Source organism: Microtus oregoni, unplaced genomic scaffold, assembly GCF_018167655.1.
Source record: "Microtus oregoni isolate MIOR12 unplaced genomic scaffold, Mior012 000005F_ref0000423, whole genome shotgun sequence".
Taxonomy (NCBI): Eukaryota; Metazoa; Chordata; class Mammalia; order Rodentia; family Cricetidae; genus Microtus; species Microtus oregoni.
In genome coordinates this window covers 12,148,738-12,163,301 of record NW_024543064.1, presented here as the reverse complement: position 1 = coordinate 12,163,301, position 14,564 = coordinate 12,148,738, and the positions used below count along the sequence as shown (strand labels likewise).

General features: G+C 50.0%; 1 protein-coding gene across 4 annotated transcripts in view; it reads right to left on the bottom strand.

The window, feature by feature from the left end:
* Positions 1-292: 292 nt before the first annotated feature.
* Szrd1 (SUZ RNA binding domain containing 1) overlaps positions 293-14,564 on the bottom strand; it is a 28,013-nt gene continuing 13,741 nt past the window's right edge. The window contains exons 2-4 of one of the 4 annotated variants that reach the window (XM_041652384.1): positions 7,740-7,789; positions 5,931-6,185; positions 293-3,213 (exon numbers count right to left, since the gene is read on the bottom strand). In XM_041652384.1, coding sequence (XP_041508318.1) covers positions 3,111-3,213; positions 5,931-6,185; positions 7,740-7,789 — 408 coding nt within the window. In that variant the 3' untranslated portion in view covers positions 293-3,110. The remainder of the gene's footprint in view (positions 3,214-5,930; positions 6,186-7,739; positions 7,790-14,564) is intronic. The other 3 variants (XM_041652385.1, XM_041652387.1, XM_041652386.1) reach the window with 3 other exon arrangements.

Below are 14,564 nucleotides of genomic sequence, written 5' to 3'. Positions count from 1 at the left end.
GCCCCAGTTCTCACCACCCTACTTGACTTACAAAGCTCCAGCATGCCCCCCGCCCCCAGGTCAGAACCTAGGCAGGACTCACTGAAACTGTCTGGGGGAGTGGGGGGCTTCCTATGCAGCGCCCATCTCCCCACTCAAGAGTTGGGAGTCCTACAGTGATGGACTTAAGCCAAGTACACCAGAAAGCCTCAGCCTTAGGAAGCAGCCGACCTCTGCAAGAACAGGAACCCCCTCCAGGGCTGGACAAGCAACCACAGTTCGAGATAGGAAGCCAGAAAAGAGGACAAATGCCTGACAAGTTTAAAACATGTATTTAAAATACAATTTATAAAATGCTTAATCTGCCGACTCAGGAGCCCGCGGTGGGGGTTAGGGTGGGGAGCTGCCTGCTACACCAGCAGAGCGAGACTGCAGGGTGCGGCCCTCCCTCCCAGTCCCTTCTGTACAGATGCCCAAGGGTCCCCCCTGGGGTCATATGACCAGAAGCAGGACCCCAGAGGTTTTCTTGAGTCTCTGCTCACCAGGGAGACTGGATACAGCCCTGCCGGCCCATCCCTGAGCAGAGCACCCCAAGATGGGGCAGAGCAGGGTATGGCAGGGCAGGACAGGGCTGGGCGGGACAGGTGGGCTCTGGAAGGGGCTGATGGCAGCAGATAGGGTGTTGCCTCCTGCCTGCAGGTGGGGAGCACCCTGATTGAGGGGACTGAGAAGGGCTGGTCACCAGACCTGGACCCCCAGCTCCTTTGGTTATAGGCTGACATCAGAGTAGTGGCTCATGGGAAGCGGTTAGCTGGAAGGGCTGAGGCCTGGCTCGTTGGGTCCAGGAAGAGCTGGGGGAAGGGACAGTACCATGAAGGCAAACAAAGGGGCAGCAGCCTCAGGTTCCTGCCCCTCATCCCCCTGGGGATTTCCAAGCCAAAGCCTGCAACTTACTTAGAGACAGAAAGGAAGAAAAAAAAGAAAAGAACTTATGGAGTTATAGACAACTACAAAAAATGAAAGAAAAAAAAAACAAAAAAAATGAAAAAAAAAAAAAACCAAAACTAATAAATCACACACACACAGTGAAAAAATAAACCCACAAACACACACACACACACACACAATCCAAACGGTTTCCCATGCCCTCCCACCTCCCCCAACACATCTGTTTTCCTTTCTTCCTTTCTTTCCTTCTTTCTCTCGTTGTGCCAGTCACCTCTCCATCTAGGAGGTCAAATGCAAGATTGCTGGTGGGCAGGCACAAGTACACTATGGGCAGGGCCTTCTTTGGCCAGAGTGAGATGGGAGAGCCACTCCCACAAGCTCTCAATATGCAGACACCAGCTGCCCTTAGCTCCTACTAGAGGGGGTGGGGCAAGCAGGGTTTCTGCACCCTTCTCCAAAGGACAGTCTGTCCTCCAACCAGAAACCACTAGCCCCTGTGGGTGGGCCCTAGTCTATGAGCTAACAGCCAACTCCCTACTTGCATTTAAGGGGGTGGCCAGCCCTCCTCCTGAGGCTCTGCTCCAGCTGGCTTGCAGAAGGCCCCTGGTTTCAGGCAGGTCTATGGCCATGCTACGGAAGAGATTCTTCCCAAGGGGAGGATGTTGTGGGCGTAAGGGGCATAAGCCAGGGGACCCAAAGGTGGTAGGATCCTGCAAAACTCAGCTCATCACTTTAACCACCATAGCTGCCCTAATCCCACCCCACGCCACCCACTCCCAAACCTGTGTGCTGGCCAGGAGAGGGGAGGCTGTCAGGCTGGCTGAGGGATAAGGCGAAGGGCACAGGAAAGACTGCGAAGCCTGAGAGCACCCAGTGGACACAGCTGCCCTCTCAAGCCTCTCCCTATCAGGAACCAAAGCAAATCTCCAGGCTTGGGGACAGAAATGGCCTTCATACCAGCCTCATTCTGCTAAGAGAAAGGGCAGTCGAGGCCTCTGAGAGGCCTGTCAACCATCTATCTGCCTCTGCAATGCAAGTTCTCTTTCCCCAACCCTTCTCCAACCGTTCTACTGTGGTACTCGTTTCACTGGGGAAACGTACCAGTTTCTGAGCCAGGGCCATCACAGATGTGGCACGCCACATATCCTTAAGCTCTCCAGTCTTGCTGGAAGGGATGGCCTGGAGTTCTGAGTCAGGCTCCCCTGGGCTTGTGCTGACAGCAAGCACTGGACAAGTGCCACCACTGCCTGATTCTGAGCCCAGAGTGTGTCTCCTCCCCAACACTCCCTGTCCTGTCCGCCTCTAGACACAGCAAGCCTGGCTGGTAGGGAGCCACCCTGAGGGGTATGGGAAGGGGAAGTCTGTCACTTTCCCCATCTCCCACAATACTAGAGGTGGGGCTGGCGCCTCCCCCAGGCTCTCTGAGCTGTCTCTAGGTAACTTAGTTGGGACTTAGCTGGAGGAAGGCAATATAGGCACAGTGCTCATCTACTGGGGGCTCCAGAGCCCCGCCTTTTCTGGGCGGCAGTAGGAATACAGAAGCTAAGCTCACCAAAATCCTATTGGTTAATGTTTCTAGCAAATTTCCTAGAAACATCCTCAAGTGACTACCAAACTACCCTTCTCAATTAAAAATTCATTAAACTGCTGAAACCCCTTCCATGCACTTTTTCTTGCAAATCAGATATTTGTATAATAAACAAAAATAGGAAGAAAAAAAAAAGGAAAGGTATTTTCAATGGAACTTCCTTTTAAGTGATGGCGACATGCACTTGGGGTGGGTGGGGGAGTTTTCATTTGTCTTTTGAAATCCCAAATTAATGAGCATGATAAACTGTTATTGCTGGCACTGGCTTTACCCCAAGTGGCCAAGTGGCACTGTCTGACCCTCTACTCTGAGTCCTTGGTAGGTTCCCCCAATCCTCCCCTAATCCCCACCCTTTCCCTTTCTATTGACTTAGGACAGCCCTTGTCAACACGCCAATCACAGTGGGAAGGGGGGGAGGCAGAGGTCACAGTGCATGGGGTTCAAGGTCACAGTGGGCGGAGCAAGGGGGATCACAGTGCAAGTAAGTCAGGTCGTTCCCTCTGCTCAAGTCCAGACGTCTGCCACGGCAGTGCGACCCATGGCAGACAATCCAGGAGGCGATGGTGGCGGCAGCGGCATCCTTTCTTGCCTGCATTTATCTGCGCTGTTTGAAGCCTTGTGACCCATCAGGACCCAAAGGCTGTCTGATCACATTACTGGGCTGCCTGCTGTCTTCGGGTTGGGAGATCCTGGTTGGCCTAAAAGAAGATAAGAGGAAGAAGCCCTTGAGGATATAAAAAATGCTCAAATAATTGTTTTGTGTGTGTTGTTTGTTGAGTGTGGGGACATGTATGCACAAGTGTTTATGTCTGGCCAAATATTGTCAAGTGTCCTCCTCCCCTGCTCTCTATCTTATTCTTCAAGTCACTGAACCTGGAACTCACTGACTAGGTTGGCTGGTCAATGAGCTCCAGGGATCCTTTTAAGCCCTTCACACCCCTCTGCCCCACCCACTTGTAGCCTTGTTTGGCTTTTATGTGGGTGCTGGGGATTCAGGCTGGGGTCCTCATGCTTGTCTTACAGCACTAATGTCAACTGAGCCCCCTCCCAGCCTGAAGTCCCCAACCTTAAAAAAAAAAAAAAAAAAAAAATCAACCCATGACAGAGGTTGGGGTTAGCAGCCAACTGGAGATGCCAAGGCTGCTACTTTGGCAAGCAGACTAGGGACATTTTCCACTTTGGCAGCTCCTGTGGGAAGGAGGTAATGGTCCATGGTCTGTGTTAACTCCTAGCAGTTACAGCACTGCCCCCTTCTCATTTGTGAGCTGAGGGAGTGTGTGCACCCGATCCCATGGAGGGAGGAGTGGCTATGGCAGCACATCTCCCACAGAGCTAACAGACTGCTCCAGTGTTGGGCCCCTAGCTGTGCACTCAGGAGTGAACTGGCACCCACCTGTCTGCCTCCTGCTTCCCTCCAAACCACGAGGCTAGCTGCTGACTCCTAGTACTAGAGAAGACAGAAGGAAATGGACTTTTCCCACTCCAGACAGGTGCAGACTAAGAGGAGAAAACAGAACGGAGGTTCCTTCAAGACAAACAGCACTGGACATGGTGACACACGCCTGTAACAGTGCTAGGGAGGCTGAAGGACCACCCAGAGTGCAATGCTGGCTGGGCTACACTGAATTCTACGCTAGCATGTGTGAGAACCTGGTTCCAAAAAGCCAAAAAGCAACCAAAACATCACCAAGCAGGGATAGACAAGGAACTCAATCAACTGTCCAAGCCCAGAATAGCAAGCCAAAGACAGCCTCAGGGAAGAAGACTAGGGCCAGGCTCAGAGGCAGGCTGCCTGCCTAACCGGCTTTGAGGCCAACCATGCAGTCCCCAACACTGGGGAAAAAAGAAAGAACAGTCTGGTGTGGTGTGTTTGTACCCCTACCTCCGGGGAGGTTGAGACAGGACGACTGTCAGGTCAGCCTAGGCTACAGGGAAAAACTGTCTCAAAAGAGGCATACAAAAAGTATGGGCTGGATCTGTGTCTTAGCAGAGTGCTTGCCTAGCATGTATGCAGGCCTAGGTTGATTCCAGTTCTATGTAAACCAGGTGAGGTGGTACATGCCTGGAATCCCAGCGGTATGGAGGTAGAGAAAGAAGGACCAGCATTTAAGGTTATCCTTTATACAGTAGTGAGTCTGAGGCTAGCCTGAGCTACAGGAGACCCTTTCTCAAAAACAGGCTTTGTGTGTCCCCGTGTGCACTTCTGTGACATCTGGTATTTTCCTCAACCTTCAATTTCTTTTTTAAAAACAATTTTGAGCCGGGTGGTGGTGGCGCACGCCTTTAGTACCAGCACTTGGGAGGCAGAGGCAGGCGGATCTCTGTGAGTTCGAGACCAGCCTGGTCTACAAGAGCTAGTTCCAGGACAGACTCCAAAACCACAGAGAAACCCTGTCTCAAAAAACCAAAAACAATTTTGAACTGCGTGCATGTACACGGGCGTCCACGTGCACCCCAAAGCCTGAGTACGAAAGCCAGAGAACACCCGGCAGGTGGTGGGAAGGTTCCAGAAACTGGACTTAGGCAGCCAGGCTTGGCACCCTGTGCCCTTACCTGCTGAGCCATCTCAGCAGCCTGTGCCCAGCTTTCATGTAGGTACTGGGCATCCAAACTGAGGTTCCCAATGCTTGTGTGGCAAGCACTCTAAGACTGACTAAGCTGTGTGTCTTCAGCCTCCTAAGGCAGGTTTTTGGGTTTTTTTGATTGCCTCTTTTTTTGAGACAGAGTTTCTCTCTAGCTTTGGATGATCTGGAACTCACTCTGTAGACCAGCTTGGCCTCAAACTCATAAAGATCCTCCAGCCTCTGCCTCTCCAGTGCTGGGATTAAGCACTACCACCATCCAGTTCCAAAGGCATTTTTAACAAATGTTATATTATCAGAAAGAAACACACATAATACAAATCTAAAATAATAATAAAAAGACATAAGTGAAATATTAAAATTTTAGCAAAAACTCACACGGGTCTGCTGGAGACCCAGCACCTAAACACTGAACTTTTCTGGGGTCCTGGGCAGAACTTGGCACCTTAATGGCCATCTGTTCACTGGTAAGTATGTACCCAATGGCTGGCTGGCAAGACAGGTATGACCATTACCCTACTTCTCAGACCAGACATCAGGTGAAGTAGCTGTAAAGAGTGCGGCTGACAAAGCCCAAGTCAAAGCCCATCATCTGTTCCCTGTGCAGCCTGCTTCCTGGCGCCTGTAGCTGTGGAGGGGGCCCATCAGCCAACCACTTAACACCCTACAGTACCCCTTGGCTGAAGAGAGCTTCGCTAATACAGTACTTGCCTCTCAAGTTGAGGACCTCAGTTGGATTCCCAGAACCCACATAAAGGTACCCTGCAGGTTGGTGTGGGGTACACTCTACCTGTTCCTCCCGTTGCCCTGCCACTGCTGGCAGCCACACTCACCTGTCAAGGATGGGTTTCTCCTGCTCCTCCTCAGGGCTGGCACTGCCCAAGATCCGTCTCCTGGCCTCTGCGTACTCTGCCTCCCGCTGCGCTAGGGACTTGACTGGAAGGGCTGGCCTGCTGGTGGAGTTGGGGCTGCTGAGCACACCGTTGCTGGTGGGCCTCTTGAGGATGCGGATCTGTGGAGGGGGCCCCGTGGGAAGGCTATCGTCTTGAATCACAATGGGCACTTTGGGAGGAGATTTGGATTTCCTGCTGACAAAGAGCAAACACAACTTCACAAACCCCACAAGGACCGGAAGGCCCATCCAAGCCCACACCCTCCTCACCACTGTCCTCCTTCTAACTAGTCACGGCCCAGGACCACGACTGCACACCCACTCCTCAAACGTCACCTTGCCACTAGCTCTGCAGGGCACAGAACCTGCTCCACAGATCTAACTCTGCAGGGGCCAGTTCACCACCTTGTGTCCTAGGACGTCCTCTCTATGCGCACAACAGGCCCAGCAAGCACCGTTTGGCCCTTGACACCAAACATTCCATACCCAAAATCCAACGACTTTGATGAAAACCCCAGCTTCCCTACACAGACCAGAGAATGAGAGGCTAGTGAGCTGGGAGCCCCTCCGTCCAGGTCTCCTACAGCGTGTGCTCAAAATAAGACAATATATAGGCACCTGCTATGCCACCCTATCTGGCAACAGCAAGACATTTATCAAACTTTCTCTGCCTTCTGGCCAGTGACCTGTGCCTCTCAGAGACAGGCTGCACCAGACAAGCAAGTCACCTCCACACAAGAGCCTTTGAGCAGAGAAATCTCCCTTACTAGGGCTCTCTGTTCTGATGGGCAGCGGCGGGGCTAGGGCGAAGGCCGGTCCTAGAAACAGTGCTTGGCAAATGCTCAAAAGAAAAGCATTGTCCAAGGTTAGTGGATGTGCACATCAATGTCAGGTGGCCACAAGCAAAGGTGAAATTCCCCAAACACAAAGAGGCCAACAACACAGGGAGGAAGGAAACAGATGCCACAGATGAGAACTGGAGCAAGGCAAGATTAACACACCAGCCACCAGGCCACCCCAGACCTGTCACAACCACTGAGACCTTCGCCAGAGCCTGGGTTGTCAGGAAGGGTAGAAGCTACGTGCTCTGAGTCGAGTGGAAAGGTCCTGGAGGGGTGGGAGCAGCATGGAACAATGACCATAGGAAGCAGCTCCTGGGAAAAGGAAAGGAGCCAGCAGTCTCATCACAAACAGCAGGGAGTCTGGAAAGCCAGTGTGGGGCAGGGGCCTCCCAGAATCCCCTGGGGGAATGACGTAGCTGGTTCTACTCTGTTGCTTGTCCCTGTTACCTAAGCCCAGTACCCACTCTGAAACCCATTTTCCATGCTGCACGGATAGATGTGAGAGAGCAATTATTAAAGGTCTCGCAAGAATTTCCAAGAATCTTCCCTTCCAAGACACCTCAAAACAGCCTAAAGTGCACGCCAAAGGCCACAGAGAAGCCATCTGTCCAAACTCTTCATTACAGAAGATACCGATGTCCAGAGGGAAAAACAACTCACCCCACCTCAGAGTCACGGGGCAGTCACAGCTAAACCCAAACCTTGCCGCTGTCAATGAGATGACCTCACACAGAGCCCACCTAGCCTCATCCCAAAGCCTCAATCCAGGGTCCTGGTCTTCTACTGGGATTGAAGAGCTAGTGCCCAGGAGCCTAACCTTCTAAAGTTATCAGCCTGCTGGGGAACACTGCCTGCCCAGCTCTCCAGTGGCAGAGAGCATGAGCCTTCACGCCAGACATCAGCCTTACCTCTCCTTTTGTGAGATCTTCAGTTTTTTTTCCAACCGTCTGTCTATTTCCTAGAGGAAAAAAATGTATATAAAAGTGGAAAAAAATCTCTCTCAAATAAAACCTTAAGTCTCTATTTTTCCAAGCTAAGGGCAATGTCCTCTCTCTAGCCAGGGACATGGCTGTGTCCTCCTACTAGACCTGAGGTTTGGGGACCAGGTTCCCTCTGCAGATCCATCTCCCCTTAACCCCATGACCACACAACAGTTCTGGATCTCACCATTAGGCTGGGTTCTCTGCATAGCCTCCAGCCCCTCTCCTGGACTGTCCTTCAGAGTCACTCCACACCTACCTAGCCAAGTCTTGTCCCCACTCAACTGCTCAAGGACCATATCTGAATTCGGCCTCTCCCCTACCTCTAATCTCTTGTTCCTCTTTTGCACTAGAACAGGACTGAGCTATCAGTCTTCAGAACCCAATGAGCTGCCCCACTTGCCTGCAGCATCCTCAGCCCCTGTACGCCCTATTCAGCCTGCACAACCCAGGCGCCTCCTCTCCCTTGCAGTCTTCTGATCCCCCTGGTGCACTGAGCACCTACTCCTGGGGTTGACTTTCCCTTTTACAGCCCTTCACAGCCACAGTGTCAACCAGCTCAAAATCTAGTTTGTACTGACACAAGCAATCTGTGGCCAGCACTGAGGGAAAGGGGATAGGAGATAATCCTGCTGTTTGTCCCCAAAGTGGACCCAGGGAATCTGAGGGGGAATCAGAGGGAGACTTCTCACAGAACCTAATTACCACAAAGCCAGCACTGCAGACAAAGGATGAGCAGAGACCATTACCCCACACATTTAGGACCTCAGCCCGGGGGCCCTCTGTACTGAGCATCAGGGATTCCAGGTGCCTGCATGTGACGTGGAGGCAGGCTCTGTGTCTCACTTTGTGAGGACCAGTTCCTGGATGGAAGGAGCTATGTGCTCAGCAGTATTTGCTGGAGAGGACTCTCAGCCACAGGTGATTCTGCCTAAGAGGCATCTGGCAAGGTCAAGACATTTTTGGTTGTGATTACGGCAGGTGGGTGAGGTGGGGGCTGCTACTGGGTAGAGACTGTGGTACTGCTAAGTGTCCTGCAATACAGGGCAGCCTCCAGGTGAGGAACAGCTTCCAAAGTCAATGGTGCCCAAGATGGAGACCCTGTTTCTAAGACACCAGTGTCTCGGCACTCACCCACAAACCCAGCACTAAGGAAGTAGAGGCTGAGGGTGTGGGGGCAGGGGATAAGGAGTTCAAAGGCCACATTCCAAACCACAGCTACAGGGACAATTCCTCAGGAGGGGACCTGCTGTGTTCTACAAGGAAGGAGGCAGTTCAAGCTGGCCAGCTCTATCAGTGATTTACCTAAATATTGTCTATGAGGAGAATCTGCAAACTGAACAGCTGTTAGTCTTGAAGTGACTCTGGTGCTCAATCCACTGGTTGAGTCCTACAATCAAGCCAACTTTCTTTAATGGTGTTTTCTAAAAGGTTCTTTTCATCTTTCCTAATTTGTATCTCTTACAAAATATAAAATTCTACTATCAGAAGCTAGATTCAAGTACAAACATTATCACTCATTTTTGGCGAGGCACCGTCAAGTCTCTGGGGCACCTGGAAAGGCCAGAACACAGCTGAAATACAGTCAATGCACAGAAAAGACACAGAATGCTCTTGACAGAGACCCAGATTCTCTACCAAGCACAGCTCCTGCTATAACGGTATTAATTCTAGGAATTTACTCTAATGCAGTGCCATTTCAAGAGCAAATGCAATGTCTTACACAGCAACCTCTTTATTTGTGAGTGTGCAGGTGTGTCTGAGTGTATGTGTTGGCCTGTGCGGTACCCCGGAGTCCAGAAGGTGTCAGATTCCTTGTAACGAGAGTTACAGATGTTTATGAGCTGCCTAATTCGAGTGCTGGGATTTGAACTCTGAGTCATCTCTCCAGTCCTAAGCCCTCTATTAAGTTCCCCACTGCTGATTCCAGCTTCTCCAACTAATATAGTTTTCGCATCTGTGAAATTCAAACACTTTCAAACAGAATTTAAACCCAGCACCTGCTCCAGTCAAGAAAGGAGCTAAGTTTTATATATAAAGGGACATACCTGGGGCAAAAGCCTTCTAAATCATTGGCTCTGGGGCTGGAGAGAGCGTTCAGAGGTTAAGAGCACTGGCTGTCCTTCCAGAGGTCATGAATTCAATTCCCAGCAACCACATGGTGGCTCACAACCATCTATAATGAGATATGGTGCCCTCTTCTGGTGGGATCCATTCAGGCAGAACACTGTATTCACAGTAAATAAATCTTTTTTTAAAAAATATTTATTTATTTATTATGTATTGTGTCTGAGTATATGCCTGCAGGCCAGAAGAGGGCACCAGACCCCATTACAGATGGTTGTGAGCCACCATGTGGTTGCTGGGAATTGAACTCAGGACCTTTGGAAGAGCAGGCAATGCTCTTAACTGCTGAGCCATCTCTCCAGCCCAATAAATAAATCTTAAAAAACAAATATAACATTGGTCCCAGCTAAAGACAGGGACAGGCCACTGCCAAGGTTTGGCTGACAAGACAGGGTGTGTTTTGTGCTATTTTCAGAAGTTTCCAAGTCATGATTTTTACAGGGGAAACAATTCATCGATTCATTGTGTGGATTCTCACTTTCCTATGCCCACAAAGGTCAGAGGACAGACAGAGGAGAGCTGCCCTGATCCACCGAGTCTGTGCTTCCTTCTCTAGGGCTACTGGAATAACCATCTTCCCAGGACCTGCACATGGTGCAGGGCAGAAAGAAGCCCTTTATGAAGACACACCTGAGTAAATACGCCTCTGTCCCCAGCCAGTCACGCCCAGCAAATAAACGTGGCACGCTATTTTACTGTTTCTTGAAAGTCACACCCGACACTGAGATGAACTACTGGGAAAACCTTAAGATTTGATCCTGTCACCTTCCCAAGCCACACCACTGGCACTGCAAAAACTACAACTGCCGTGCCAGCCATCCTGCAGGCAGATGCCAGCCATCCTGCAGGCAGGGCCGCTTACAAAAGCGGAGGAAGCTCTCCCATTAGACACAGAATGAGACCCAAAGCCAAGCAACTCCGGTGGAGTGGAGCTGGCCACTGGCAGAGTGCTCAGACAGTGAGCAGAGGGAGACCTCTCTGCCAGCACCAGGTACACGGCTCTGGGCATTTGCTCCCAGGCTTGTTCTGAGAAACTGAGCTCAGTTACACCCTCTCACAGGACAGACTTTTCTATCTTCAAGGAAAATAGAAATCTCCTCCAGGAACCACACAGGCCTACACTGCTGTGTCATACAGGAAGCATCAGCTTGGAGATTCCAGTCTCAAATAAGGATCAAATTATCATTATTATTTTTATTTTTTTACAAAGATGCCCAGAGTCTTGATGGTGTTACCGAATCCCATGGCTAGGACAATAAACATTGAAGCCATGACTTTGTTCTGAGTGGACACGGGGCAAAAGGGGGCATAAATACTCCATGGGCAGCTGAGTATTCTCTGGGTGTAATGTGCCTCTCCTAAGTGGGTCCAACTCCATGTAAAAAAAGATCAGCTTCTAAACCGGACCCAGCTCCACTGGGCTATACCATGTGAACACTGAACATGGTAGATGATACCATGCCTGTGATCCCAGAGCAAGGAGACTAAGACAGGGTGGAATTCTGGCTCTTCCTTAGGGGTCCCGACTTCACTTATAGATAAAGCAAAAGACTTCATAAGGCAGAATGAATCCAGAAGGACTCCAGCCTACACAGAGCAAACTGGTCTCAAAAGAAAAACAAAAATGACAATAACACAGGCAGGCTATTCTTGGTCTGAAGAATCCCAAAGCCAGAAAAAGAGGAACCATGGGAGGAAGGGTGGTGTTTTGGCAGGTAAAGGAGTGTCTACACCTCCAGGTGAATGAACGCAAACACCAGCAGTTCCTAGTGAACCCACGGGAAGGAAAGTTCAGCTTCACTGCTGTTGATGCCCTTCCCCTCAGTGTGTGGACTGTAGAGCCTCTGGCAGGAAGCTGTGGTGGAAAGCAGGGGTATGATGGGGAAGAGCTCATTCTGGAGGAGGGGAAGAGCAAGGAAGGGCCTCAAATAGACTACTTTCTTATTTGAAAAAAAAAAAAAACTTTTACATGTTTTGCCTGCATGTATCTATGTATACTGTATGCAGAAGCCAGAAGAGAGGCTGAAGAAACGATGATTCTGCTGTTAGAACACTGATTGCTCTTCCTGAGTGCCCAGGTTCGAATCCCAGCACCCATACAACAGGTCTCAACTGTCTGTATCTACAGTCCCAGGAAATCTAACGTTTTCTTCTGGTCTTGCACACATTTGTACAAACACATACACTGACAGAATACCTATACACACACACACGAGCGCACACACACATATAATAAGCTTGGCACACACTTTTAGTTCCAGGAACCCAAGGCTATTTATACAATAAGACCCTGTCTCAATAAATAGATTTTTAAAGTTTAACACTGACGGTGTGAATGTACTTGTCATGGTGCATGTCTGAAAGGCAGAGACTATCTTTCAGGAGCTGGTTCTCTCCTACCATGTGGGTCAGGCATCGCAGCAGTGAGCCTTTACCCGCTGAACTGCCTCCCCAGTCCCGGCCTACTTTTACAAAACTGTTATAACCTGTGTGGGAACAGGGAAGACAAAAAGGGCAGGGGTATGTGTGAAAGGCAAGGCCAATTACACAGAAGGTTTGTTCCTATGACATTCAGAGGTGGATAGAGCCAGGGATGGTGGCTTATGCCTGAGACACTAGCACTTGAAAGGCTGAGGCTGGAGGTTCACCATAAGTTAGACATCAGTCTAGATCACATAGTGAGCTCCAAGTCAACCTGGGCCATAGAGTGAGGCACTAAATCAGAAAATAAAAAATAAAACAAAAACAATGAGCTGGAGAGATGGCTCAATGGGTAAATTGAGGACCTGAGTTCTGATCCCTAGCACCCAAGTAAAAGCTGGGCACACCATACAAGCCTATACCCCAGTCCTGTGGGTGGAGGTGATCAGGTCCTAGGAGCTTGATGGCGCTTGCTGGTTAGCTAGCCTAGCTGAAATGATGAGCTAAGATTAATGAGTGACCCCGTCACATGCGCACACACACACAAATGTATGAATGAGGGGGAGATTGATAAAGTCAACCTCTAGCCTCCAATCCCCACCCCACCCTGAGACAGGGTCTCTCTGTGTAGCCTTGGCTGTCCTGCGAATCACTTTGTAAACCAGGCTGGCCTTGAACTCACAGATCCGCCTGCCTCTGCCTCCTGAGTGCTGGGATTAAATGCGTGCGCCATCACATCCCAGCTTGACCTCCAAATTTGCACGCACAGGTAAGTCACCAGACTTACACCACACACACACAAAGATGTTGGCCAGACACGATGGCACGCATATACCTGTAATTCCAGCACTTGGGAGAATGAGAAAGTACTGCCACAAGTTTCCAGCCAGTCTGGGCTCCATGGCAAGACTGCATCACAAAAAATTAACAGCAGGCTGGAGAGACTGCTTGCTTGGTAGTTAAAAGTGCTTGCTGCTCTTGCGGAGACCCGAGCTCTAGCACCCATACGAGACCCGAGCTCTAGCACCCATACCAGGTGGCTTACTGTCTGTAACTCTAGCTCCAGGGGATCTGAAGCTCTCTTTTGGCCTTGGTTGGCCCCTGCTTGCATGTGTACATACTCGGACACAATATATGCATACAAATAATAAAATTAATCTTTCAAAAATGGGGCTGGAGCTGGGTGGTGGTAGCACATGCCTTCAATCTCAGCACTTGGGAGGCAGAGGCAGGAGGATCTCTGTGAGTTCAAGGCCAGCCTGGTCTACAGAACAAGTTACAGGACAGCGAGAGGTATACAGAAGAAACCCTGTCATGTAAAGAAGAAAAAAAAATGGGGCTGGAGAGATAGCTCAGAGGTTAAGAGCACTGACTGCTCTTCTGGTCATAGATTCAATTCCCAGCACCCACATGACAGCTCAGAACCATCTATAACTGTAATCCCATGGGATCCAATGCTTTCTTCTGGTACACAGACATACATGCAGACAAAATCTTTAAAAAACCAAAAGCCAGTCAGGTTTTTCTACTTGGGGAGCAGAGGCAGGCAGATCTCTGTGAGTTCGAGGCCAGTCTGGGCTATAAGACTTAGTTCCAGGACAGGCTCCAAAGCTACAGCAAAACCCTGTCTCGAAAAAACCAAAAAAAAAAAAAAAACCAAAAAAAAAACACAACAACAAACAAACAAACAAACAAAAACCACCACCACATTAAAAGGTGGATGAGACAGAACTCAGTAAGGTGAGAAGGAGAGAGGAAGGAGGAAGGGCAGAGGACAGAAGTCGGGCTATTTGGGGCCTCTGTGTGAAGAGCAGCAGACAGTACTACTGCAGCTGTCCTGTCTCGACAGGAAAGGTCAGGAAATGTTTCATCAGTTCATTCAGGGGTAGCGAAGCCCTGAGGGACAGAGTTAAACCAGCCATGCCCACAGAAGAACATGCCCAAATACTCCCCAGGAACTCTGCAAGAGAGGGAGGGAGTAACTTGTCCTTTCTGGGGCTTAAACTGCTGTTGCCAGCTCCCCACCCCTGCCACAGTATCCAGCCAAAGGAGAAGACGGTGAGCCCTCTCATCCCACCATAGCAGCTAACATGACTTCTTTGGTGACTACTGCAACCAACCAACCTAACCCTTAAGAGTCTCAAGCTGCTTTCAATGAGGTTTTGGCTCTAGATTAGAAAATGCCCCCTTTTATTAGCAATACAG